Source organism: Balaenoptera ricei, chromosome 2 (genome assembly GCF_028023285.1).
Source record: "Balaenoptera ricei isolate mBalRic1 chromosome 2, mBalRic1.hap2, whole genome shotgun sequence".
NCBI classification, from domain to species: domain Eukaryota; kingdom Metazoa; phylum Chordata; class Mammalia; order Artiodactyla; family Balaenopteridae; genus Balaenoptera; species Balaenoptera ricei.
The window spans coordinates 45,573,107-45,599,676 of record NC_082640.1 but is presented as its reverse complement, the minus strand read 5'-3'; the positions used below and the strand labels follow the sequence as shown (position 1 = coordinate 45,599,676).

The 26,570-nt window shown below is 39.2% G+C and overlaps 1 protein-coding gene across 6 annotated transcripts in view; it reads right to left on the bottom strand.

Annotated features, from left to right (window-relative positions):
• MCTP2 (multiple C2 and transmembrane domain containing 2) overlaps positions 1 to 26,570 on the bottom strand; it is a 189,449-nt gene that overhangs the window by 112,112 nt on the left and 50,767 nt on the right. For 5 of the 6 annotated variants that reach the window (XM_059912573.1, XM_059912567.1, XM_059912568.1 and 2 more), the window contains 4 exons: positions 18,641 to 18,805; positions 16,228 to 16,358; positions 6,736 to 6,922; positions 3,957 to 4,050 (listed from right to left, as the gene is read on the bottom strand). In XM_059912573.1, coding sequence (XP_059768556.1) covers positions 3,957 to 4,050; positions 6,736 to 6,922; positions 16,228 to 16,358; positions 18,641 to 18,805 — 577 coding nt within the window. Of the gene's footprint in view, positions 1 to 3,956; positions 4,051 to 6,735; positions 6,923 to 16,227; positions 16,359 to 18,640; positions 18,806 to 26,570 lie in introns of those variants that run through there. The other variant, XM_059912571.1, reaches the window with a different exon arrangement.

Genomic DNA, 26,570 nt, shown 5'->3' with positions numbered 1-26,570 from the left:
TCTCCATGTATGCGCTGAACACAGTAAATACTTTCCTACTCTTCACTGGTGGATCTCCCAATAGGTAAGATAAGCATTGCCATTTGTACTGAAATACAATTCTGATCAGAAAATATTTCAGTTCCCTAACTATTTTTCTGTTTACCTATTATCTGCTTGATTACCTTTTTATAGCCTATGAAACAAACTCTGCATTGTTTTTGTTTGGTTTTTATTGCTTTCTTCTCAAAACAGCTGAGTTCTAAGACTAGCGGCAGCTGAGTGAAGTATGTTGGTCTCATTAAACATTACAAACAGCTATGCTCACCTTGAGTTTCAAAGTACAATTTATCATCTGTTTTGTGAATCAAGGCTATGGCCTTGTTTACTACAGAAGAACTGACATCAGACAGGATAACCTATTACTTAAAAATTTTAGGTTACATTGGACACAAGGTGTTTGTGAGACAAATGCTTTAATAAAAATATCTGACAGGCTCTTCTATTAGAATAACTGTGTATGGCTATTCATATCTCATATTGGCTGTAGAGAACATTAAAATATCTTTCACCAATTTTAGAGGGATGGACTGCAGGAAAAGTTAATTACCTCCGATTCTTTAAAATAAAAAGTCTTCTCACTTATATACAAACAAATGTCAGATACACACACAAAAATACCAAGCTATATATAAATTTAAATTTATTAATTCTAGAGTAGGTTCAATCACACAATAAAATAGCATATTTAGAAAAGAATGAATTAGTTTGAAAAAATAATAAATTATCTTTTCTACACATTAGAACACTGAAGCCTTTCTCTTTTATAAATATCTTAATATTGGTAACATATGTAGATTTAGGTTATTAATACCTTATAACATTTGGAAAGCTACACTAATTTTTTTCTTTATATAAAAAAGTTAAATGTTTAATTGCAAAGAAGTTCACCTTAGTGCATGTATATATATAATGTATATATATGATATATATTATTCCAATGTTCTAAAATGCTAGCAAAGTAATGAGGATTCAATTTCCCCCAAGTTTAATTTATTTTTATGGCTACATAATCATAACATCAATAACCACTCATGAGGAATATCCACCTAACTTTGATCCGATTAGCATAAGTGACTGATATTTTCTTTTTCTAATTGCTACTTGCAAAAATATAGATAACTTTAAAATTGGCAAACCACTGATCGCAGGGCTGCCAAGTGCTTTCATTTCTCCTCTAGGACAAAAGGTCCCTGCACTCTGCAAACCGTAACCTTCACCTCCATATGGACCACTGCCAAGATCTGCTCCCATGGACTTTTGTTTTATCAGAGTCCCTGAATCTAACTTGAAGCATCAGTTATTATGGTTATTTGGTATTGTTTTCAAGAAACAAATAATTACAGAAAAAAAAAAAAGAAACTATCAAGAAAAAAAGTAGGAAGGTTGGAAAGTTCCCTTTTGCACTGTCTAAAACGACCACCATTCTTTGAGAATGTGCCTGGTTATTCAGAGTAAATGCAGTTCTTTTTAATTTGCAGGAGTGAATATTTTGTTCTCTGAGCAAGTGCCATGAAACACTCAGTTATAAAAAGCAAGGCTGACTGGAAAATGCTGGGTATAAATAGTTACTTATTTCTTAAATGTTTCTGGCACTGGCAATGATAAGTACCTCTTCAGATCCATGATCAAGTGAAGCTGGCATTTTTTTTTTTTCTGCATATCAAGTGAATTGGTAACGATAATAACAGCAATAATGTATGAGTCGCCACTGTATGATATGATCGTTAACATCTCGGAGGCATTAATTACATCTCTACTGCTACCTCACAGCAACCTGAATCCACTTTTTTTTTCATATAGAAAAGTTACTTTACAACTCTCTGGATTAGGTCCACTTTGTTGCCCTAAAGCAACACCTTGGTTTGGAATAGACTGGATGAGCCTACCAACATATAAAGATCATTAGACTGTGAAATTTGATTCTAAGAATAAAGATCGATAGGGTCTAAAGACATGTTTAGCTAATGACAAGGATCTTTGCTTCAATTCAGAAGAGTGATGATTTTCTCGTAAATAATACAGAGATAGTAAAACACCAGGGCATTTAGCTAAATCGCTTAGCATTATTTGGTTTCTAACCACTGCTTTTTGTTAATGGAATCCTCAGGTACTCACCACCTTCATCCACTGCAAAACTATCTACTGAATATCTTGAATATAAAGAAAATGACAAAATGGTAGCATTTTGCCCCAAAATTATTCTTCTGAAAAGTGGGTTTTGCCTTATCGTCTGATCTTTATAAAAACTTCCATTTTCCAGGTTTCTCTCCTATACACTTTAATAGTCAAAGTACTCTTTGGAGAATTCACATTGGCCTGAAACAACCGCCATCAATCCTAGTTTTGGGGGTGCTTTATGGAAGTCACCTGATAGGAAGCATCAAATAAGGTAAGTTTTTTAAAAGTATTTCCACATATGGATGTAGTTGTACACAAGCCTTTTAAAAAAATGTTTAATGCATTTCAATTAGTTCCTGGCAAACACAAAATATACAACTACAGAAAGAATATTTGAAAATACTGCTTGAAAGCATAAATGAGTTATTGGGGCCTGAGACAACGTTTACTGAGACATCAACAATCACAGATTCAAACAGTGTTGTATCTAAACACTGAGATGAAAGTAAAACACAATTTGCTCTGGAAAACTGGTCGATAACTCTACATGTGCTTTAGTGATGACAAAACTACTTCTGTCAAAGCCACATGAAACGTCTGAATTAAGCGTTTTCATAAACTGTAAGTTTCAAAAGGAAAATTTCTAAATCAATCTAAGACTATATAAACATTTGCAAGTAAACTGATGAATATTACAAGTCATTACTGAAGTATTTCATCCACAACCCTGAGAATTAATATATTCATATTGGCTGAAAAAGCATTTTTGGATATACTCACTGGGCATTTCCTTAAAATTGAGATCACCTTATTTGGGGGGGCTTATAGAGTAGTGATTTCCATTGGTTTATTTTTTGAAGGAGGGTGGGGAGAACTCTTTTTTTAAAACTAAGTTCATATATCCCATCATTTTTGTAATATAAATTGCTTCTAATTAACATTCTCTTTTCCAGAGTTTGAGCTACCTCAAACTCAGAAGTTCAGAGGTTACACAAATACAGAGAGTAGACCACATTCTAAAATTATGATATAACAACAACAACAAAAATGCACTACTGCATTAATAGATCCATGTTGTATAATAGCCTTCATATTCATCAATTTACTTGGTAAATAGCATCTGTCATATAGGTGCTTAAATTGTTAGTCAGTACAAGGGGGTAATTCAGCAATGAGGCAATGAGTGGAGAGGCATCCTCTGATCATACACAGGAACGTTTGGATTACTCTCCTCATAGTCAAGCATAATTCAGCACAAAGCATGTCAGTTCCAGCCTCTGTCTATAAGTTCCAGGTAGTGAAACACCAAGAGAAATTTTGTATAAAACAATGTCAATGGCAAAGTGGTTCCATGGCCAAGACTTTGGTTACTGTTACAGAGAAGTGCCAGCCAGCCAGATTTAGGACCCTGTGAAGAATAAAACACTGTCTGCACACAGCGCTGCAAGAGAAAAGGCAAGAAGTCAAATCTGTCTTCTGAGGTCCTATAGAAAATCTTCATCAAACATTTAACAAATAAAGAAGTCATGACACGAATCAACCACAAATATCTTTGAAAGCTAAATGGACTAGCACATTATCTAATCGTAGTAAAATTACTTGAAAAAGATAATTTTGCAAAAAATGTGAAGTGAGAGAACTTGTTGTCTGCACCTTTTTTTCTTCTGTGACTCTGTCTGAAAGAGTATGATTGCTCTGTACATGCTTCTACTTAGTAAAACATTTCACTCTGCCACCGGATCATTTCAAAGCAGGAAATAAATAAAAATGAATAAAAAGATGAAACTTTTCTATACCTGAGAAATCTGCTGCTAAGAGATCTACTGCCTTTAAAACCTTCACTTGTAAAATGCCGACGTCCTTCATATTTTTCAGGGAGTTCTGTAAACACTGGGGGGAGAAAAGTAGATCACAAATGAACATAGCTTTCTGATATACTGTTTAATGCCAAAAAGTCCCTATAGGAAGTACCTTCTAGATTTATCATCATCTATCTCATGCAATGCTAAGAAAAGTTCCAATGCGCATTGCATCAGTCAACAGGAAACTTAGGCATTTGCAGCAACCAGATTAAAAGTGACTGAGAATTAATTAACTCCCCTTTCAAAATAAACAAATTACAAAGCACATGCAATCTACTTTTAACATCACCCCCTGGTGATAGTACAGACATCCCACCGGGAAAATGGGTGTAGAACTACATTCATTCTCTTTTCCCCCTTTCTCTTTAATGAAACTTTTAAATCACCCGAAAAGGCAACATTATTCTGACCTAGTTAGAACAAACTTTATGGATATCAGAGGACTAAACTTGGACTCTTCGTAGACACTTATTACTACCAGAAAGAGAGTAGGGATGGAAATGGAATGAATTTTCTAGTCCATGTTACATCCAGCTTATTAGAGACTGAGCATCTAGTTCTGCTCTGTAATCACATTTACTTTCATTCTTAGTTTGCATGTGCCAAAGCTCTAATATATCTACTGATAATTCTTAAGCATGTATAGAAATATTTAGATGTCTACGCACATTGCATTCTTTAGAAATTGTGCATGAGATAAGAGATAAGCAAATAAATGCTCTTTGCATGCCTCCAAAACACATTTGCTGAAAAAGATGCTGCTTTCAAACCTTTGGATATAGTATTTCCGTCATCATTAGATAACTAAAAACCTGTGATAAGTGGACCCCAGGGATTTATGGAAGGGTAGTAAAATCCTTGTTATTTAGGCATTTCAGGAAAGAATAACAAAAGCTTAATAACAGCTAAGGTTTGCCTAACGTAAACCTTAGGAAGCACCATTCCTAAGAACTTTTGGAAGTTGTTTCTTCAAACAGTATTTTCAATCTTAAAAAAAACAAACAGAAAAAAACTAGTGTTTAAGCTAAGATGGAAACATCTGAAATAAAGTACTTTCATAATTTAGAGGCAAAATGCCTTTGAAGATTACCTATTCTTAAAACCTAAAAAACAAATCCAGGAGTCTGGAACTTGTGTCTTGTAACACAGTATCTTTCCCTCTAGCATGCTGGTCAGCTCGTTAGCTACAAAAAAAACCAAAACAAAACAAAACACTTGATATTTTTATTTTGATTACTGGCTTTTCAAATCTCTTTTCAATGAGTACTCCTCGAATCCTCAGACATTATTCAAAGCAGTCATTATGATCTTACCTAATGTCACCTTATAAATGCATGACACTCCTCATGAATTTGGTAAATTGTGCAATTTATCCATGGGAAAGTTTGGGGAAGTGTTTTATTTTCATTTGCTTAACTAGAGTCACCAAAGAGAATATTAAAAGTGGATTTTGTCAAAACTTCTTTAGAGTACTTCAACCTTGCATGCAGAATCTTGTGTTGTCATTAAGATGTGTGGCTAGGCTTTGTACTCCTGAAGATAAAGGATTATTCAATTAATCAATACGCCTGCACAGTGAAGGAGTCTGGAGGCACTGAAGTCTATGCTGAGAATAATATTCCCATTAAATAGGGATTCATCTTTGCTTCACTTCCATGCCACTTTCCTAAAACATGCCTTTCGTGTGTGTGGCAATAAAATAAATGCATTGATTTACAAAGAAGATGGAATAAAACGAGAATGCAAATAAAGACACCTAGAAAGCCAGAGCACAAAAAATAATGACGAGAACAAAGCCATTTAATTTAAAAATGCTGAGTGGACTTTTAAGCAAATTGCAACTACTTAGGCAAAAATCACAAACTGCTCTTATTCAGGGTAGTATGGAATAAGTCTTTCGTGCCTGTCTACGGCTTGGCTTTGCTTTATGAGACACAAGCGCTTTCTCACTTGACCTTAAGAGGTTCTAGAAAAGTATCTACAACATGGCAAACACTAATATTTGGTTTTAAAAAAAGCGACTTTTGTGAACGTATATTAAAATTCCTAAAAATGATACAAATGAACTTACTTACAATACAGAAACAGACTCACAGACTTGGAAAACAAACTTATGGTTACCAAAGGGGAAACGTGGTGGGGAGGAATAAATTAGGATTTGGGGATTAACATATACACACTACTATATATAAAATAGAAAATCAACAAGGACCTACTATATAGCACAGGGAACTATACTCAATATTCTGTAGTAACGTATATGGGAAAAGAATCTGAAAAAGAATGGATATATGTATATGTATAACTGAATCACTTAGCTGTACACCTAAAACTAACACAACATTGCAAATCAACTATATTCCAAAATAAAAAGTAAAAAAATAAAATAAAATTCCTATTTACATATACAGACATGCTAAACAACCTTTTGCCCCCTTGAGGATTTCAATTTCCTCCAAAGAGATCCAGGATACTAAAAAATCAAATACCTTTTTTTTGGCTTTTAAAATAGGAAGGCAAACTCTAATCTACTGTCACCTTCTCACTAATGCATTAACCTCTAGGGCTGATGTCTTGTTTTACGAGACATACCATTAAACTTTGGACAAGGATCTCTTTGGAGGCAGATTTTCAATTCATAGACTTTGTTTCAACTTACAAGTGGGGGTGGGTGCGGGGGTCAGGAGGGGGTGTAACAAGGCAAAGCACTCACGAATCGCTGGGCGATCTGCTTTCTCTCGCTGGGATCTGCCAAGGGGCACACACACAGATCTGAGATGGAGACTCCTGCACAGGGCGTGAGGGTGACCAGCATCCGGAGCGTCCCCAGGCAGCTCTCCAGCGGCAGCTCCAGGCAGTTGGCTTGCTTCAGTGGGAGGGCTGAGATATCCACTTTACACCTGGAAAAGTTGCAGGAATCAGAGACAGAAAAGCCATTAACGCGTGGCAGCTGCTGAACCTCCAAAGCACCTGATTTTCATTTCATCCTCCCCATGAAACCTCACGCTGCCTGGGCATGGGCTGGTTGAGTGGTGAAGGTTGCAAGGGCTCTCCTGGCTGCTAACACTCCATCCCAGCCTAACACACCCTGAATGAAGGAGAGAAAGAGATCAAGAAAAACAAAGAAAAGGCAGCATGGGGAAAGTGGCAAATGAACCGAGAAGCAGCAGATCTTTGACAAATAAGGTCTGCAGAAAAACGATGAGATCAAGAACTAGGAAGAAGAGAGTTTCCAAGTTTCAACACTATGGATGCCGGCTCTAGAAGGCTGCTCTGGGCTGCTCTTGGCTGGTCTTCTACCAGCAAAGAGAATAAGAGACATTGGTTCAAAAAAAGAAGAAAAGATAGGAGCTGTGCAAGCGGGAGAGGGTTAATGGAGAAACCATTTTCTTCTAGATTAATGCCGACTGGCGAGTTTTTATTTAAAGAAATGTGTTAAGGTGTTTTCCTAATAGGCATAGTTCCACAGGATTTCCCCAGGTGGGCTTCTGTTAGACAAATGGAGCGTGAAGTGCTACTGATTGATCCCATTTCGGCAGCACTGCCAGAAAAGGCTGCACCCATCTGCTATCAATTGCATGTTTTCCGCCTCTTAACAGTCAATGTTCTGGCGATGTTGAAAACCTCAAACGCATTTAAATACAGAAGCAAACACCCATAAGGGGGGGCTGAGGTGCTAAGCCATTTATTTGCTTTAACACGAAAAGTCTGGGATTGCCTGGACCACACTTGCTTTGTTTATGTGCAGGTAGGTGAGGTAGGCAGGGCTGAGTAGAGTGAGGGAAGGTAGTGTGTGTTCTTCATTCTCATTTGCCATCTCTAGTTTTTGAATAAGATGACTATTCAAGACGTTATTAAAAAATGGAAGCACGGCCTCAGAATGTCTGACAGGAATGGATTCTTACCCTTAATCATCAATGGACTTCGTAAGTTTGCAGATAATAGGAAATAGGTAAACTTACTTTATATATAAAGCAACGACAATTTTGAGCCACATGGATATGGAAAAAGTTCCAGTTTAATAAATTTAAAAGAAAGCTTGCAATCCCTTCCCCCAGAAATATCAATATTAAAGGTCTATACTAGCTTTTACCACAGAATAGAATTAATAGTGATATGTACCTATAAAATTAAACATATGTGGGTATTTACTTCCTAATTACCAAAAGCGATTCCAGTTACTAGAAGAGGTGGCAATTAGAGCTTTTGCATGAAATAAATTCATCATTTCTACTGGAAACACGTTAAAATATATATATATATATATTTTAAATAACCCTCTAGGATTTGAATCAAAACAATTTTTTTTCTGTACAATAAGGGATATTTCAAAGTTAAAGTTCACTACTGTGAAAAGAGGGGTTAGTAAATATTTTTATTTCATGAGCAAGTATGTAAATGGGGAATTAATTTTGCTTGGAAAGAAAGAAATGTCAAGTGCTTTAACTGTGCCATTTCTACAAAACTAAGTACCCGCAAATTCTGAACAAGTATAGCAGTAGTTCACCTGCTTAGGAACACTTTGCTAAGCATTATTTTCCACTGTTATGTACATTTTCATTTCATAAACCTCTTTCTTACGGAAAGATGAATGATCCGAATTTGTAAGACTTTTCTCTGGTGGTCATCTTCATTAGTCCAAAGGAGCAATAACCTATTTATGACACATTCATTTTAATATCATTAATAATGGCATTTTTGTCCTTTGAAGTTTACCTTTTTGTTGTGGTGGTGGTTTTATTTATCTTCTGAACAAAAAGGAAAAGTTACAGGATCTCTGAGAGCAAATAATATTTGGGAGTCAAAAATGATGTATAATGAGGCAATAATAATTTTTTTCTTGGATAATTCAAAACGGACCTGACAGTAACTCTAAAAAAGTCATCTAAAAAGACTGTAAGCAATATTAGCATATTTACAATAACTTTGCACATTCTCTTCCTGACTGTCTAAAGGCACAGCTTACTTGAACAGAGCAGTTTATTAATTTAAACAAGTGTGAATCACATCCCAGATGAAATGCAAACTAAATATTGAATTTTGTCTCAGAAATTACACATGTTCACAAACTTTTCAGTCATTTCTGCCCACTGTGAAACTTTTCCACCTATCTCAGTTTTAAAGATTATTTCGATAACGAAGAAAGAAACCCTGCACATAACATAGCCTTGCCTATTTTAGATAAAAGAGCCCCATAAACACCAGATGGGGGATTTCAGGACAAACTTAATGGATTCTACGTTCCCAGTTAACTAATGAGTGAATTCAATCAAATACTTACTTTTACTTTCTTAGTGACTTGAAAGAGCAAATTAAATTGATACATAGGCATCAGTTCAATCAAAATTAAACCTTGATCCTTCTGCACATAGATTATGACCCAGTTTCTTAGGGTCCCTGCCCCATCATATGAATTAATTGATTCTTAAAACACTGATGTCTTTAGTCTTATGAATTAATGTAAAGCTACCTTCTCCCTAGTGTTAACCACCCGCTCTAAGGATGACGTTCTATAAACTTTCTAGAACTGAACTGCTCTATCCACCTGGCTTCCCCATTCATTTTCACATTCTGGAAGAAAGAAGGAAAGACGGGAGTAAGAAGAAATGAATCTCATACAAAACCCTTTCCTCCAGGCCTCCCATTTTTCTCTGTTTCAACCTCAGTCCCCATGGCTTCAGCTCATCCTCACATCTGAAGGAGAACCAGAATGTTCGGGAGGTTAGCCAGAGGCTGAAGAAATATTTACATTAACCCCAAGCTAGGAACTAGCTTGTATGATCAGCAAAAGCAGTAGAAGAAAAAAAAAAAAAAAAAAATGTAAGGACTTTTCTTCCAGAATTTCAGAATACTTTTACCACAAGACTCATTGAATCTTCTAAAGAAAGGTTAAGTATCATGTGAACTAAATGGCTTTCTTTAGGCTCAAGTAAAGATAAATACTCTAAAATCTTTAAGATATAATCATTCTGAAATATATTCATCAAAGACATGTTTAATATAAAAAATCTTGAAAGGAGACTCTGGGCTGCTTCCTTAATTTTCTATAGGGTACCAGATTCTACCCTGAGAAAGTACTAAATAATTTGGTCAGTCTCTTCATTCTTTCTCGTTGCTACTGAAGCACTACAGAATCTGCTGTTCTTTCCCAAGGCTTTCTGTTAACTGTTTAGTTACCAGTTCCGGGAAAAGTGCAGGGTTGGCCCCTAAGAATGCCTAGGAGAAGAGATCCAGCCCAACTTCCTGGGCAAATCAAAACCCTCCTCCTCCTCCCTTCCTTCTCATTCTTATAAACAATACTTGCTCACTCATTGATTCCAGAATTTTACAGGTGTTGTTATATATTCTCTTTCTCTTCCATTTTGTATCCCCTAAGTTTCTTCCCAAACTCTACCCAAATGGCAACCTGGTATGAGCACTGATGAAAACTGAGTTTACTACTATGGATGCAAATTTTCTTTGAAAAATAAACTCAGTTTTCAGATATGTGGTTTAAAAGGCTCTCATAATGAGTGTTCCAATTATCATTAAAAACCACACCAACATTAACAAGTGATAGGCACTAAGACCATTTTTTATGTGAAGGGCAAGACAGTAAATATATTTTTAGTTTGTTGGCCACCCGGTCTCTGTTGCAACTACTCAACTCTCTTTTTGTAGCATGAAAGCAGTAATAGACAATGTATACAAATGAACAAGGCTGTTTTCCAATAAAACTTTATTCAAAAACAAGCAGCCATTTGCATTTGGCCCATGGGCCCTAGTTTGCTGACCCCTAACCTAGAGAAATGCCAGTCATTCGGCTGTGGTGTATTATAGCGATGGAAGTATTTAAAAATTTTTTCCCAGGTTGGTAGCTGACAGTACAAACACACTGATAAAGGTATCAAGAGATACTGACCTAAGATCAATTTAAAAGAAAAAATAACTTTTAACTCACCATAGCCCACGAGACTCTGGCCAACATATCTAAAGACATGTTTGTTAACAAAAACCAATAAAGCAATAAAACTTATAAAACTGTTCTTCTATCTGAGGAAACAATGTGGAAAACACGTGCTCAGGGCATCCATGTAAAACACATGAGTAATGAGCACTAGCAAATTAGGTCTATTCCCGTGGCATCATGTGTGACTTCACAGGCAAGGGGAATGACCACATTTGGGCCATCATTCAGCAGGTGCTACACGCTGGCCCTTAGGTGACCAGGAAATCCTCATTCCAAAGTAAAACTTAGACCATTCAGTCCGAAAGAGCTCCACTACGATAACAAGCTTTGCATTAGAAACATAAAGTAGCAGAGCACTAATGCATCTGTGTCTAGCCAGGAGCCACTGTTGTTCATCTGCAGCTCATGGAATCCGATGGTTTTGTGACCTCACTCCTGCCTTCCTCTCTAGTTTGATCGCATGACATCACCCACCCTTCTCATCCCTTTCAAGTTTCTCAGAATGTGTTCTCCCTCCTCTCTAAGTCTTTGTCCATGTGGTCCCATCTTCCTGGAAAGTTCTTCCTCCTTGTCAAGCTAACCACCACTCATGTTACAGGTCTCAGCTTAGACTTTCTTCTTTCAGGAAGCTGCCCTTCCACCCCCAAGACGCTGCCCACAACCTAATGCCTGAGGACAGAATCCACCTCCGAACCCCCAGCACTTGGCAGGATGTCTGATACACGACGTGCTCTACATTTGTTCAATAAAATGAACGAACAAACAAATGCATCCCAGTGGCAAAATAAAATTCCAAGTCAAAAACTCCAAATTATAAAGTCAGTGTTTTTTTGGTTAACCAACTAAATATTCTGTAGTGTCTATTTCCTCCCCTACCTAAAGAAAGGGAAATAAATATATGTACTAGGTGCCTCCCAGATTGAAAGGCCTGTGGTTCTATTCACCTGGAGGAAACAAGGACTAAATTACTTTTTTTTTTTTTTTCCTCTGCAAGCTTTTTTTTTCCTCTGCATATATTAGAGCCAGCCCCTCTGGCCCACAGGCAGTTAATGTGCTGATTTAGCGTTGTTTCTGACCTCCTGTTCCTGTCTTTCTCCATTAATCCCACCGCATTTTAATGTTTTAATTCCAACACATAATTTTACCATATCAGTCAGCCAAACCTGCTTAAGTTCCACTTGCCATGATAGCTTTTAACCTCTTATTCATTACCATAATTCTATGCTTTATATTATAGACTGGTCAGCTTTTCACTTAAATGCAAGGGGAAGAAAAGGGTGCTAGAGTTTTAAAAGCTGTACATCTCAGAGGCTAAGGAAGGGGGTGAACGGGAAGAAAATGGCGGCTGCGTCATGCCTGGCTGTAAGAGCAGATCAGCGACATGGGGTGCAGACTGTCCAAAGAAATCCTCTAGCCCTGATTCTCCTCTGCACCAGAGTCACCAGTAAACTGGTAGCATGTCAGAGTCACTTTCTGAGGCACCGCATGGGGCTGACGATTGGCTCTGAGGCAGCCCAGTTAAAATGAGCTTGTGCATTCTCATTCTTAAGTTTCCAAACTAAATTAAGTCTAGAATATTCTGTGACAAATTAATCTCCGGAATCACAGGGAAATGTAAAATACACTTTAAGAAAATGATACGATCACGTTGAAATGGCACAGGTTGACAAGGGGGTTAATCTGTATTTCTACTCTTGCCATTTTGTTTAAAAGTTGGGGCAGGTTATATTTAGCTTTATTTCTTACTCCTCCCTAAAAATTCTCTGTCTCTAGACCACTGATGGACTCAAAAGACTGGCTTTTTTTGGTCCATGAACAAACAGCTGAGTTAGTAGGCACCCTGGTCTGGGAGGGGTGTTGGATTTGCCCAAGCACCTTCATCTCACCAGCCCTGACTTCCTCAGGAGTTACCTATGGCTCAGTGGAAGCCCACAGGTGCACCATGACACAAGGGATTTCAGAACGTTCCCCGTGACTCAGAAGAGCCTGGGGGAGGCTGGCTACCGGGCAGGGGTGGGCCATGCCTGAACCATCACCAAGCTAGCAAGCCACCAATGCCAACGTGATTTCTCTTCACATGACTGACCACTACTCCAGCTTTCTGTCCACAGCTACAAAACCCAGTATTGTTCAGGCTAATCGACACTGCTCAGATCTCCAGTCAACGAATGTCCTTCCCACCATGTCTTGGAAGACAGTCATGGCTCACTTCTACCAAAAAATGTAAAAAATGTCTCTCCTGTTTTGAAGAAACAAAAATATGCTGAATTTTAACTGGTGTTTCAGTTACTTAAATGACAGAATTTTAGTTGCAAATGTTGTGGGGATCTATAGTTACCATCCAGAAAAAAAATCTGAAAATTAATAGGAATAATAATAGCTACCAACAAGAGACATTGTTGCCAATTGCCATGATGACCTGCAAATTGGTGGAAAACCCCATTACACAAATAGAAAACCACAAGGAAAGTCACTGCCCAAGGTCACGCAGCTAGCAAACGCTGTGGTTACAAGCCAGCCCAGGAAGTACAACTCAAAGGCTGGTGTTCCTTCCCTCACATCAAACTGCCTGGCAGAGGACTTTCTTAGGCCATGCAGAACTTTAAATTACTAGGATCAAGGTGTTATCCAAACACAAAATATGAGACAGGTCTGAGGACAGTTATGACTCATTCAACATTGTCAAAGACACTTCTCATGCAAAAAGGTATTTCCCAACAGTTGGGAGAAAAAATAACTGAGCCTTAGAATTACAACAAAGAACAGGAAAACAGTAAGTGAACATTTTTAAATAAGAAGGAACAGTAAGTAACAGGTCTGTGATACGCATATGCCAGCACAATCTCTCTTTTAACTCTGACAAGAAGTATGTATTTTAGGGTAAGTCTCACCCCACCTGGAAGTTCACTCAGGGTAATGCTGTGTAAGCCAACTCCCAAGAGATACTTTTGTTATCTTTTGTACCTTGGGAGAGGAAAAAGGAAAAGGATACCAAAAAAAAAAAAAAAAAAATCCTTTAAAATCCATGAAAAGGAAGGACAGAATGACCACTGGGGCAGGTATACGTCTAAGTTACAAACAGGAAATAGCTCAAATAATAAATGAAGACCCAAATGACAAAACATGGCATAAGAGGGACATCTCCAATTATTCTTTGTGTCTGTAAAGAAACTTAACACTCATTTGGAAAAGCGTTTCCTATTATGTGAAGGAAACATAACAGCACAATGACATGCAGAATGAAAGGCCATTATCTTCTGCACCTACTAAAATAACACGCTGGCCATCCATCACTGGGGGCCCAAATTCCCACCATTCAGATAACGCTTTGGGACACAGAGTTCTCTGCATTTGTGCATTTACGTGACTTATTCCTGCTCTGCTGGCTAGCACAAAGTTTCTGATCCTCCTACCATGGGTGTTGGCAGGGCACTGGGGTGTCACAGTGGTGGCCAGGGTGGGAGACACTGGGAAGACTCTGAGGTGTCTCAGTTACCCCATGGTGTAGGGGGGTGGTGGTTGGGGGGAGACTAGTAAGGTATCTGACAGGCAAAATCTGTGAAATGATTGACCACAGGAAGACCTCTCTCCTGGGCTGGAGAGTGTGACATGACCTAGTTTGGTACCCAAAAACACAAACCTGGCCCTGGAGATCTCCAAGGAAGCACGGCTACTACCTGCTAGAGCAGCACAGAGCTGGGGACGAGAGGGCTGTGCAAAGCAATGTAACCAGGGCCACAACACGTGGAGGGAAAAGCACCCATGTCTCAGTCTGTGGCAGTGCTGCTCTCCTAGCAGGTGTTTGGACATGTGTGCATGAGCTGTCAGTGTGTGTGTGTGTGTGTGTGTGTCTTCCACAGGATAATTGGGGAATGTTGCTGGCATCAGGTGGGTGAGAGCCAGGTTTATTAGGCACCTGGAACATGCCCGGCCGTCCCATGAGACGAGGTGCCTCTGCTGAGAAGCTTGGGCCTCCGAACTCCCACCTGCCTATCTCAGGAGGAGCCACTGAGGTGGGACAGGGTAACGGCAGCAAAAAGAGCTGACGTTCCGTGCACCAGGCTCCGCTAAGTGTTTTACACAGAAAAAGCACTGCATCAGGTATCGGGTTCGCTGGGGCTCATCCCATTTCTGCCCCTAAATTCCTTGCTGATGGAAAAACATGACTTCTCTGGGCCTCTGGACTTCCTCAACTATAAAATGAAGGCGTTCTACTGGATGAGTGTTTTCAATCTTTCATTTTCAGCAGTAAACTCTTCCCTCGAATGGAGCTCTACCAATGTAGAGCACAGGTAAAAGTGGAGATGCTCTGGTTTCAGGAGACCCCCGTTCTCCAAGGGTGACCTCAAGGCATCTCCCTGAACCCAGGTTTCCAGAGAACTTGGTTTGAAAAAGACCACAAACAGCTGTTGAGAGCCCTTTAAATGCTTCTACTTAGGATTGGTGGACAAATTGTATGTATATGGGCTGAACAAAAGGCAGTGGTTTGGTGGGAAAAACTTGGTCTTTGAAAACACAGAATCCTGACTCTCGCACTCGCTGCTCTGAAGTCTACAGCAAAGATGTCTGCAAGCCTCTTGCACTCCATTTCCTCATCTATAAAACAAAAATAATACCGCGAACTTGCAGGGCTATCAGAAAGATCAGAGATGTATGCTTCCACCAGCATCTCCATCATGCTTAAACTGGAGCAGCCACAGTGCAGGCACAATTGCATTTAACTATATTCTTACTACAATCCTATAAGGAAGCTATAGTACTTACAGTATTTTTTGTTATGTACGAGTAAGCCCCTCAATTAAGTTGGGAAGGTCCAAAGTAAAGAAATAAAACAAATCTGGCCTCAATAGATTTCATTATGATTTGCCACAAAGTTCATCAAGGACACCGAAAAGTCTCCATCAATTTGGAACACCTAGCTTCACAGTGTTAATAAATTATACGGTATTTCACTAAGTAGCAAAACCCAAATCATAGGGTGCATTGGACATTTATACCAACATTTCCCAAAGAGTCTGAGATGGTACATTATCTTTCTTTAGAGAATTCCTGGCACATACAATTTTCTTCTGTTGTAATCAATACTAAATTAAAAAAATGAAAAAACTTTCCCCAGGTTAGGGTCCAGCTAACTTATGGCTCCTTGGTGGGTGGGGATATGAGGTTTTATTCTAAGCTCACACAGATAAAGATATTCCCTCAGACCAGCCTCATGTAGACACATCTCCCACCGTTTAGAAAGCAGAGCAGACTCACGTGCCCAGACGTTCCTCATGCTTTTTGCTGTCCTTTCCCCACACTTCAATGTCCAAAATGCCCATCCTGTCAGAGAAGTAGTGAAAGTCAAACTGTTCCTGCCACTGCGGATTTGCACTCTTACACAGTGTCTAGAAAACATGCAGTTATAATATTTATTTTCTTAAAACGGCATTCATTGCTACAGCAACTACACATTCATTTCATATCTTAAACAGCAGGAGATCATAATTATGGTTACGATTGCTCTTATAAAGTTAAACTTTTCTTTTTGGAAACGAAAGGGACTTCAAGGTTTCCGGAATTGGCAAAACATCATACTCTTTTAGCTGACTCCCCAGATTCACTAATTTATCCACCAAATTTGGAGAAACACTGTTATCCCAAAAGAAACCGTAAATTTTATATATATAAAATACATACTTTTGATATATATATATTTATTATATAATATTTATTACACACACACAATAATGACTATTGAGATATGCTCTCTGTACAATATCATATCTCAATAGACATTTTACAGTTGTTCTCTCTTACAAAAGATACTACTAATTGGTTAATCAAATGGAAGTAACATTTTTATTGGCACATCCATTCAGCGCTGGCTTAAGAACTATGTGAATTAACAGTCTGGGGTCTTAATTAACATCTGTCAGATGCATTACATGAGAAACCCGTAACCTGTAGGCCGCTGCCTATTTTTAAATCCAAGTTTACTAAATCCAGTCACTAGAATGAGAGGAAGACTATGAAATTCCACTGCAGCCAAACCTAAAGGTTAACAAACGTGGTCTGAAAACTCCACAAGTGTTCCTGTGTTCTCCGAGAGTGATTTCAAATTGCTTGTGTGTTTGATTCATGGGCAGGACTTTCATTTTTGTTTCATTTACACAGAGATTCAATTTGTGAATAAAAAGTGAGCAAAAATGCAGGCCACTAAGAATCAGGACCTCAGGGCCAACTATTAAATCCTGGGGCCAAGTATCCCCGTGTGAGAAAACAGGGACTGCTCAGACCTCAGCTGCAGCCAACATCACGTAACATCATTTACGCTGTTTTTCATCATCATTGGGCTTAAATATAGCAGATCACAGCATTTTGAAACCATGAAGAAAAAAAAAAAACCTATTAGACCACAAATTAAGTGCAATATTCCCCAAGGGGGAACATAGCAGATACTGGACTAATTCTACACTTCACCTTAGTCTAAAAGGGTATGTGTGCTTAGTGATGAATAATTTTTCTATAAATCCTTACCCTGACCCTGGATCGTTAAAGGAATCTTAGTGGAGAGCTTTGGTCATCCTGGATATACTCACTGTGAAGTACAGCCTAAAACTGCCTGGTTAAAATAATTATCTGTATATTTCTGCTGTAACTTGTCTTCAATTTTTTGCATTTCTTATAGTAAACGATTCTTCAGTATGAGCTTCAATCCTCTACTCCTTGTGCTGGAGTAAATGACATTTCATATTTGATTTTGCACTGAAAATTGTGCAGCAGAGAAAACCTCTTGCCCCCCTAAATCATTTTCTAACTAGTCTGCTTCAGTTAAGTCCTCTACACTAGAAAGCCCAAACTGCAAATATCCTCAGGCCTATTTTCAAAATCTTCCACTGATGTTTTTCTTCCTATGTGGCTTTTGGCAAATGACTTAACTTTCAAGTACCCTAGTTCCCTCAATCCATAAAACATAGGAAATATTTCTGTCTGACAGTTATGTAAAACTAATTAATTACCATGGTTTGGAGACTAGTGTTTTTGAAATAAAAACCACACCAAATTACTGAGATTAAAAATTAAATGGAAGTTGGATCAGTAGAATAAGATGATTGATTTTTAAAGACGGCTAAAAAAAGCCATTACCTTTGGTCAAAACAAATCACTTTTAATACTTTTTAGATAGTTTAAAAAATCACAGCAAAAAAAACCCCAGCAGCGCTAGATGTCTATTTTTAGTGTTCATACCAACAAGTTAGAGAAAGCCCAGAGTACATAATTTTGAAAACATGTTTAGTTAACTCAAATATTTTAATCCAACTATAACATAGTATACCATTTTATTTTTATATGATTTTGAACGCATTTAGTAATCCTTTTCCCTCATTCTCTGAAACATAGTTTGCTTATTTGCAAAACAAAAATAAGCCATGCATTCAAATCTATTACTTAATAAGCTTTCTCTAGCTCCAGTTTAGTATATTAAAATAGATTATACTAAGCAATCAAATACCCATATTAATAGACTGCACCTATACAATTATTTTGTTTTCTGGGATGCTCCTAATACAGTTAGGAGGGTTAAAAATAAATTCTGTTCTTGCAAAGTTTAGAGTGGGAAAACATTTTTTTTCCATTGTTTTAATCTTATAGATATTGTTCTACTTAAGGAACTGACAGAACTTACCTTACTTTTATACCTCTGATCTCCCAGTTTTAACTGGACAAACATCGCTGTCATGCTTCCTCCTGAGACATTCTTTCCTTCCAACAAAGTTATACTTATAATCCCGTTCCAGAGTTGGTTCTTTTTCAAGGACTCTGAGAGCCGGAGGTTGCGTATCAAAGAGGGCTAAAGCAAAAAATAAAGATAACTTATAAACTTGCTGATAATTCTTGAGTGTGACTTTGGTGATCAGAGGAATTCCAGCTTTCAATGTTTGATTAGAAATAGCACTCCCTGCCAGGTAAAAGTGTTAATATTCTTCACTGGCTTTGCAAACCTGCAATCACAGTTATGTGACTTCCTTCTCAAGCATTGGACTTGAAACATATAGCAAAGCATGAATTCGAACAACACTTGCATTTGGCACTGGCCTGTACTCCCACCTAGATGTGCTCTTTGGTAGGAATCCTTCAGCTGGGCCTTTGGCTATTTTAATAGTAGGAAGGGAAGAAAGGCATTCTGGGAAACAGAGATATAAGAACCAGGCATTGCTTTTCAGGGAAACAAAATACCTCTGGGCATTTAGAAATTATGGTTTTGAATTTATCCTTCACACTTGAATCTGTCCCCACTTCCCTTTATTCCTTGGGCTACAACTAAAAAGCCTAACACCACTGTGAGATCCACAACTCCTGATATAGCCCGTAATCGGCTAGCCAGCCAGATGAGCTTTGCAGAGGGCTGCATAAAGAACACTGCCCCATGGCTGGGACCCAGTAGGGGTTCAGTAACTTGTTACCTTATTTTTTTTTTCCTTTTCTACATTGTATTACTCACACACACCTTAAACAGAATATAGAAAAAGGCAAACATCCCCTATTATTAAATTATAAAGAGGCCACGTACACTTTATTTTTAATTTCCATTATGTAAATTTTCGAACACACACAAAGATAGAACAACAAACCTCCATGTGCTTATTCATCAGATTCGACATTTTGTCAACCTTATTTCACCTATCCCTTCACTATTTTTTTTTTCTGCCTGAAATATTTGAAAGCAAAATCCTTGTTCGTTTTTACTTAAGCACCATGCCATGATCACACTCAACACAAGTAACCATGATTCCTTTAATACTGTTAAATGCCCTGAAGGTCTCAACAGTGTCTTTTTATGGTTAGTTTGTTTGAGTGAGGATCCCTGACACGATCTGCAGGCTGCATTCAGTTGGCGGAGTTCATTCACGTTCTCCGTTCAATAAGTGAAATGGCACGAGTGTGGACGGCTTGATTTGAGGGAGAAATAAATGGGCTGAAGAAGGTAGATGGTGTCGAGTATCATAGTAAAGCAATGAATTTCTAACACTATATATTCATTCCTGTCATCTGTTCACTCTATCTTCGAGATCATTTAGGCATCAATTTGCTCGGTTTGATGACCAGTTAGTCACAATTTATCACAACAAACGGTATGTCAGTGCCATGTTAATTACACGCCAGCTTACCTCATCCAACACAGGTCACTCCACCACCCTTAATAAATGATGCAATAATGCCAAGTGTTTGGATCATTTTATGATTTCCTTAAACAAAATACTTTTAAGGAAATCTGTACTCCCAACTTCATATCTGTGTTGCTTTTCTCTTGAAATTGGAATTCACACACATACACGCACACACACAAATGCACACACACACACACACACAAGTGCACACACACGCACAGGGGTTTGGAGGTGCTGAAACAGAGCAGGAAAGGGAGATGGGAAAATAAGTAATTTTTTTAAAAAAGAAAAAAACCCTCTCCTTTGGAAAACATGAACAATTCTTTCTCTAACTTCTATTTGCAGTTGGGTTGTGGACAGAATATATTCAATAATGAAGGTTTATGAAATAAAGTTAAGTAATTTTATATTTGCTAAAAACAATGCACACCATCACAATATATAGACAAATACATATATAAATATGTATATAATCTATATGTGTGCATACAGATGTAGATACACTTAATACATTCTCTAGCTTAGTAAGCACACGGGCTGAAAATTTCTATCTTTAAAAAGAAAATGAGACTTTGATTCATATATCCTGCTGCACTTTCCTTTTTTATGTTTTTTTCTTCTTAAAGTTCGACTTGCCAACCAACAAGCTGAAGCATGACCTGTCCCATGGCTATGCTTCAAAGTTCCGACAGATATATTCCTCCCTAAACACTGCAACTATTTCAAAATCCTTTTTATAAAGAAGGGAGTAATGTCCACAAGGGATCAAAGGGCATCCTACAGTCTGGCAATTGCCTAAGAAAAATGGCAGTGCTTCCATGAAATATGCCCTAAAATAATTTTGTGGCTTGGTATGTCCTAATTTCAAATTGGATGTTTATCTTGGAAAGGCTTCTAACTTGTCCATAAAACAGCCCCACTTAGCTCTATGAGCTCTGTGAAAATGGAATCCAAAGCTGGTTATTAAGGGGGCCCAGAGATAGGTTCCATATGGCGGAACAGCATGGGAGGGCAAGGCAAAAGGCCTACATCAGGCCCGGCTTGGCTGGAGCTCCTGATCTATCCACGGACACTCGTTGCATTACACTCTAACATCTGGATTATTGCTTGCAATGTCCCTGGGAAATATCCACTTTCCATCAAAGCCTTTATCTATCTCAGTCGGACTTTGAACATTTTAGTATTTAACACAGTCATGTTTGATGTGATGGACTTGCTCTTTGCTATCCAAGATTTTTTTTTTTTTTTTCCTTACTAAAAGCGGGGTAAGAAAAGAGACGTATTTATTGCACAGTTCACAGATAGAAAAGGACACAGGACCATTATTCTACTTATTTCACCCTAAGTATTTCTGCAAAGCCCAATATAAGGTTATGTCCAAAAAAATGTTTCATTTGCAAGCGATGCAGTCTAGGATATGAGTATGAGTTTCAAGACGTTTCTTAACTACTTTCGCATTTCTCTTCCACCTTTGAGACTTGTGATGAGGCTTAAGAGCAGGGTCTGTGGTTGTGGGCGGCATCCGGCCCATCCCATGTGTGCTCTGATGCAGACCTGGGCTATCCAAATCTTTTGTGCTCCTCAAATGCTCCCTTTCTCCCCACCATAAATCGACTCCTCTGCACTCACTCTGTTAGCTCAATAGCTCAGGTTTTCATGACTGTGCCCGAGCCCTATATGTGAAATTTGTCATCTTAATGCAGTTTGGAATGTGAAAGGAGAGAAGGAAATGACCCATCAAAAGGAGAAACCCACCCCACCTGAGCTGAAACAAACACCAGGAGATAGAGCAAAGCTTCTGGGTCCCGACCCTAATTTCTCAGCAGACATAATGGATAAAATATAGTACATCAGGGTTTTGTTATTTTTCTCCTTCCTCCCAGAGGGTCAGGACCTTTTACTATTTCTGTGTGGATTCATTCATAGGCTCTCTTCCTTGGCCCTCACCCCACCAAATCCACACCCAGAAAAAGTGACTTTCTTTTGAAACATGCAACTTAGTTATGACTAGTGAAAACAAGGTGTGATATTTAACTTAGAAACATATTAGCTTTTGTAAAAATGAAACAGATTCCAAAACATTAATATACTTCCAGGTCACGAAAATTTCACAGGAAGGAAGGGAAGAAAGGGAGAAAGACTGAAAGTATAGGCTTTGGAGCGTCTGCTCACTTCCAACAGGTGCAGAATTCTCAGGAGTTTTTGATCTAGGAATAGACTCTCAAAACAGTGAATAGATTTTCCTTCCTGGAACATAAAAAACAGATTGTAGCTTGGCGACATGCATTATTTGAGGATTTTGGCCAAGCAGCATGCTGTGAAGACAGCAATGTGGACTCCAGTACCCCGATTCCTGGCGTGGCTACAAAGGAAACCCTGGGATAGTGGACATGTTAGCTCGATGCCTCCTGTCCGTCCCAAGCCAGGAAGAATAGCATGGGAGGGCAAGGCAAAAGGCCTACATCAGGCCCGGCTTGGCTGGAGGTCAGGAGTAAAGAAGGATCCTGATAGGACGGCACAGAGTTCAGGAGCTGGGGCCATAGCCTGCAGTTATCAAAAGCAAAGCAATGTTATATTCAGTGATGCCACAGTCCATAACTAACTATGCCGACCAATACCACAGGGTAACAATTCAAAGCACTCCCCTGGGTGACAAAAAACACCAAAACGTTAAAAAAAATTAAAATTAAAAATAGGGGCGTCCGGACTTCCCTGGTGGTCCAGTGGTTGAGGCTCCGTGCTCCCAATGCAGGGGCCCCGGGTTTGATCCCTGGGCAGGGAACTAGATCCCACGTGCATCCCACAACTGAGAGTCTGCATGCTGCAACTAAGACCTGGCGCAGCAAAATAAATTAATAAATAAATATTAAAAAAAAAAAATAGGGGCGTTGAGAAAATGTTTTTACAAGATTTTTGTACTAGGCCTACCTTACTGGTGCCAATTACTGTATGGGTACCTTTTAGATCATCTCAGTGATGGAGATTTAAAAGTATGTGTTCCGATGTTGCCAATCCATTTTATTTTGACTCTCATTAATTATTTTTCCTGAGTCATTGTGAGAAAGGAGGGAGTCAAGGAGACAAATGCATGAAAAAAAAAAAAAAAAAGGAACTAATTTTGTAAGCAAAATGAGGAGTAAAGCAAGATTCCAACTATGTTGGCAATGCTTAGAAAAACTAAGGGAGAACATTCAGTCTATAAAAGGTTTCCCTGAAATATTCCTTCCAAGCTTTTTCAACATGTAAAACTACTGCTCATTGTCAACAGCTTTTATAGCATGACATGAGAAGCTCCATACATTCATGCAACAGGCTTCCAGAAAGCTGCTACTCGACAGCTCCTTATATCATCTGAAGAGAACCCTGTAGGCATAAATTCTCCTAGAACTACACAAACATTTTTGCATAGGATATAAAGGAAGCCTTTTAAATTTCCCACAGGGGCATGGACATGAAAGATGAGATTTATATTTATAGATGAAAACTATTTCACAGTCCCAAGGATATGAATAATCTGTATGCACAGACATTAGCTATAAAAGGATTATATTATTTTTTTAATTAAAAGGGAATATCCTCACTCAATGTTTGAACTTAAAAATAAAAATTAGACTAAGAGAAGATTTTTAAAAATTGATAAAGTCCATAAATACCCAATGATTCTCAGGGTTCTGGACTGAGGGGGGAAAAAAATGAAGGCCATGAGACTCAACAAGATTTTCCTTTTTGCCCTGACCTCTAGGAAGCTCAATATTAAATGCTGGGCTCATATATATGATAATATTCATCAACTAGTATCTCTTGATTCACATGTGTCATCCCACAGGCCTTCATTTCTGTGTTCCATATTTCTATGTCTCTCCTTCACTTAAAATAGGTCAAGGGCACCCCTATACGAGACTGGGACTAGGGTGAGGCAAGTGAGGCATTCGGGGTGAAACATTTAAGGAGGTGCTCATTCTCAGGCTTCTGCAAGCGCAGGGCTGGCCCCTGAGCCCGAGTGCCTTCTCATGTCTTACACACCAGGCACCTCACCTGCCTCACCCTAATCCCAGCCAAACCTAAGATTTAGCAGTGCTCCCCACTGCTCCACAAGGCCTGCCCCTCTTACATCCCTGGCTTTGCCTCCTACTTTCCCTAGCATCCCACGCCATACCCTAGTCCTCACCAGTGGCTCTCAAACATCACTATGCTCCCGAATCACCTGGAAGGCTTGCTAAAAGATGGCTGGGCCCCGTTTCCAGAGTTTCTGATCTGAGAGGCCTGAAATGGAGGCCCAACATCCACATTTCAGAAAATGTCCACGTGACGCTGATGGTGTTGGCCCAGGGGCTCCCCTTTGGAACTGATAACAAATAATTCGGAGCACTTGCCATGCACCACATTATTTTATAAATGTCCTGTCTCAGTTCACTTCCTCCTCCTTCTCATCTGGTGAGATTTACTCCAGCTTTCTCGGTCCCCAGCCTTCAATCCACCCCACCCACCTGTAAAGCCAAGATAAGGGCCTAGTCTCTGAATACTCCCACCTCCTTACTCTCATCTCTCCTAATCCCTCATCAGTTATGATGGCCAACTCTTGTCTCCGAATTCTCAGGACAGCGCTCCTGACAATATAGTATGTGCTCAGTGAGAGGCTTTTTTTTTTTTTTTTGGCCAAAACTGAATCTAATGTCACTGAGAGGAGAGATCTGATGCCAAGTTTACGAAGGAAGTGGCTCTGTTCTTCTGGGCTGGAGACACACAAGGTTTGAGAGTTCTAACAGATCCAAGGTCTTACCTGAGCATGACTGAAGCCCACAGAAATGAGGAAAGCCTCTAGAAACCATTCTGCTCAGGGTAATGCTGACCTAGACTTCATAACAAGGCAGTAGAAGCATCGGGGTTAAGATATTTAGAAGTGTGCCCGTGCAGTGTCACTTCTAGATAGATAGGCAGGCAGGTACGTAGGTAGGTAGGTAGGTAGAAAGAGAGATAGGCATATAGAGAGACAGACAAATAAATTAGGTAGATATGTAGATGAGCAGATAGAGATAGATAGGTATATGGATGTATATGGCTGTTTGGGGTATACCATTCTCCAATCCTTCAAATTTAACCAAGAAAACAAAAAAGTAAAAGGTATTACTAAGGGTGGGCACTTGAGTTAAGAATGTGTCAAAATGAAGAAGAACCAAACAAACAAAAAGCATCCTATTAATTGGGAAAGTGGTCCAGGCACAATACTCTCACTTTAGTTCTACAAATGGACCACACTTCTTACAAGGGGTTTTGCTTGTGCTACTTCCTGGGGTCATAGTGAAATAAGGGACATGGGTTCACCTAGAGAAAGGTACAGTGACAGAGGGCATTTACCAGTAAGGTGGGAGGAGTGGCATCTCTTCCAGTTTGAGCAGCTTCTTCTCAACCCAAAACTATATGACAGACAAAACAATCATCCAGTCTTCCTCCTGGTTCTTACCTGGGCTCTGGTCACAAAGCACATCATGATATGTAGCTGGATAGATAGGTAGGTGATAGATAGACAGATAGATAGACAAGACAGATAGATAGATAGGCAGACAGACAGACGGAAAGAGCTTCCCTCCAAATTGTTTGACTGTCCTCTTTCAATTTAAGTTCCTCCACATTAAACTAGCCTTGTGACAAGATACCCTTCAGGAGCTAAATATGTTAAAACCACACTTTTAAAGCCACCGGAGTCCCAGCCCTGCAAAGTGCTTCAACCTGCAATGAGGTCTTCAGTGAACCCATCTTGGCCCACGTGTTAGAAGCAAAATTGACAAGGTCAACCTGTATAACTGAATCAAAGGCAAAAGCACAACCACAATAATTTGCTGAGACTTCCCAGACTTCACTCATTTGGCCAGACAGCTAACCCACAGACACAGCCACCCCCGGGGCAGCACCCCATGGGAGGGGTCACAACTGACAAGGATGCCACGTCACCCCGTGGCAAGAGAGCGTATAGTCACAAGACCCAACCAGCATCCCATCCCAGGGGGCTGCTGGGCGATGAGTCTGAGGATGGCACACTTCAAAAAGCCCAAGTGGACAAACCAGCAGAGAAAGGAGGCACTGGCCCATGCAACAGGCAGCTCTCCGGGTTGAAGACCAACCTCAGCAAAACACTGCTACTACTAGCTCCACCTTTCTGAGACTGCCTACCTGCTCTGAGTCCTAGATGTCAGAGAGCTAGAAACAGAGGGGCAGACAGAGCCCAAGGGAAAAAGAGAAAGTGGAAAAGGGGAAAGAAGACAAGGAGGACATAACCTAAATTCAGGCAGAACCCTCACCATGTAATTCATGACTCTTACCAAGTCATGACACTGAAATAAAGTACCCATAAAAGCCGAAAGCAAGAGCGTGGCCCCTATATTTTGTCAGGGAATACAATGGGAAAAGAGAACCATTCCAGGTACTACGAACAGAGGGAACATAATGCGG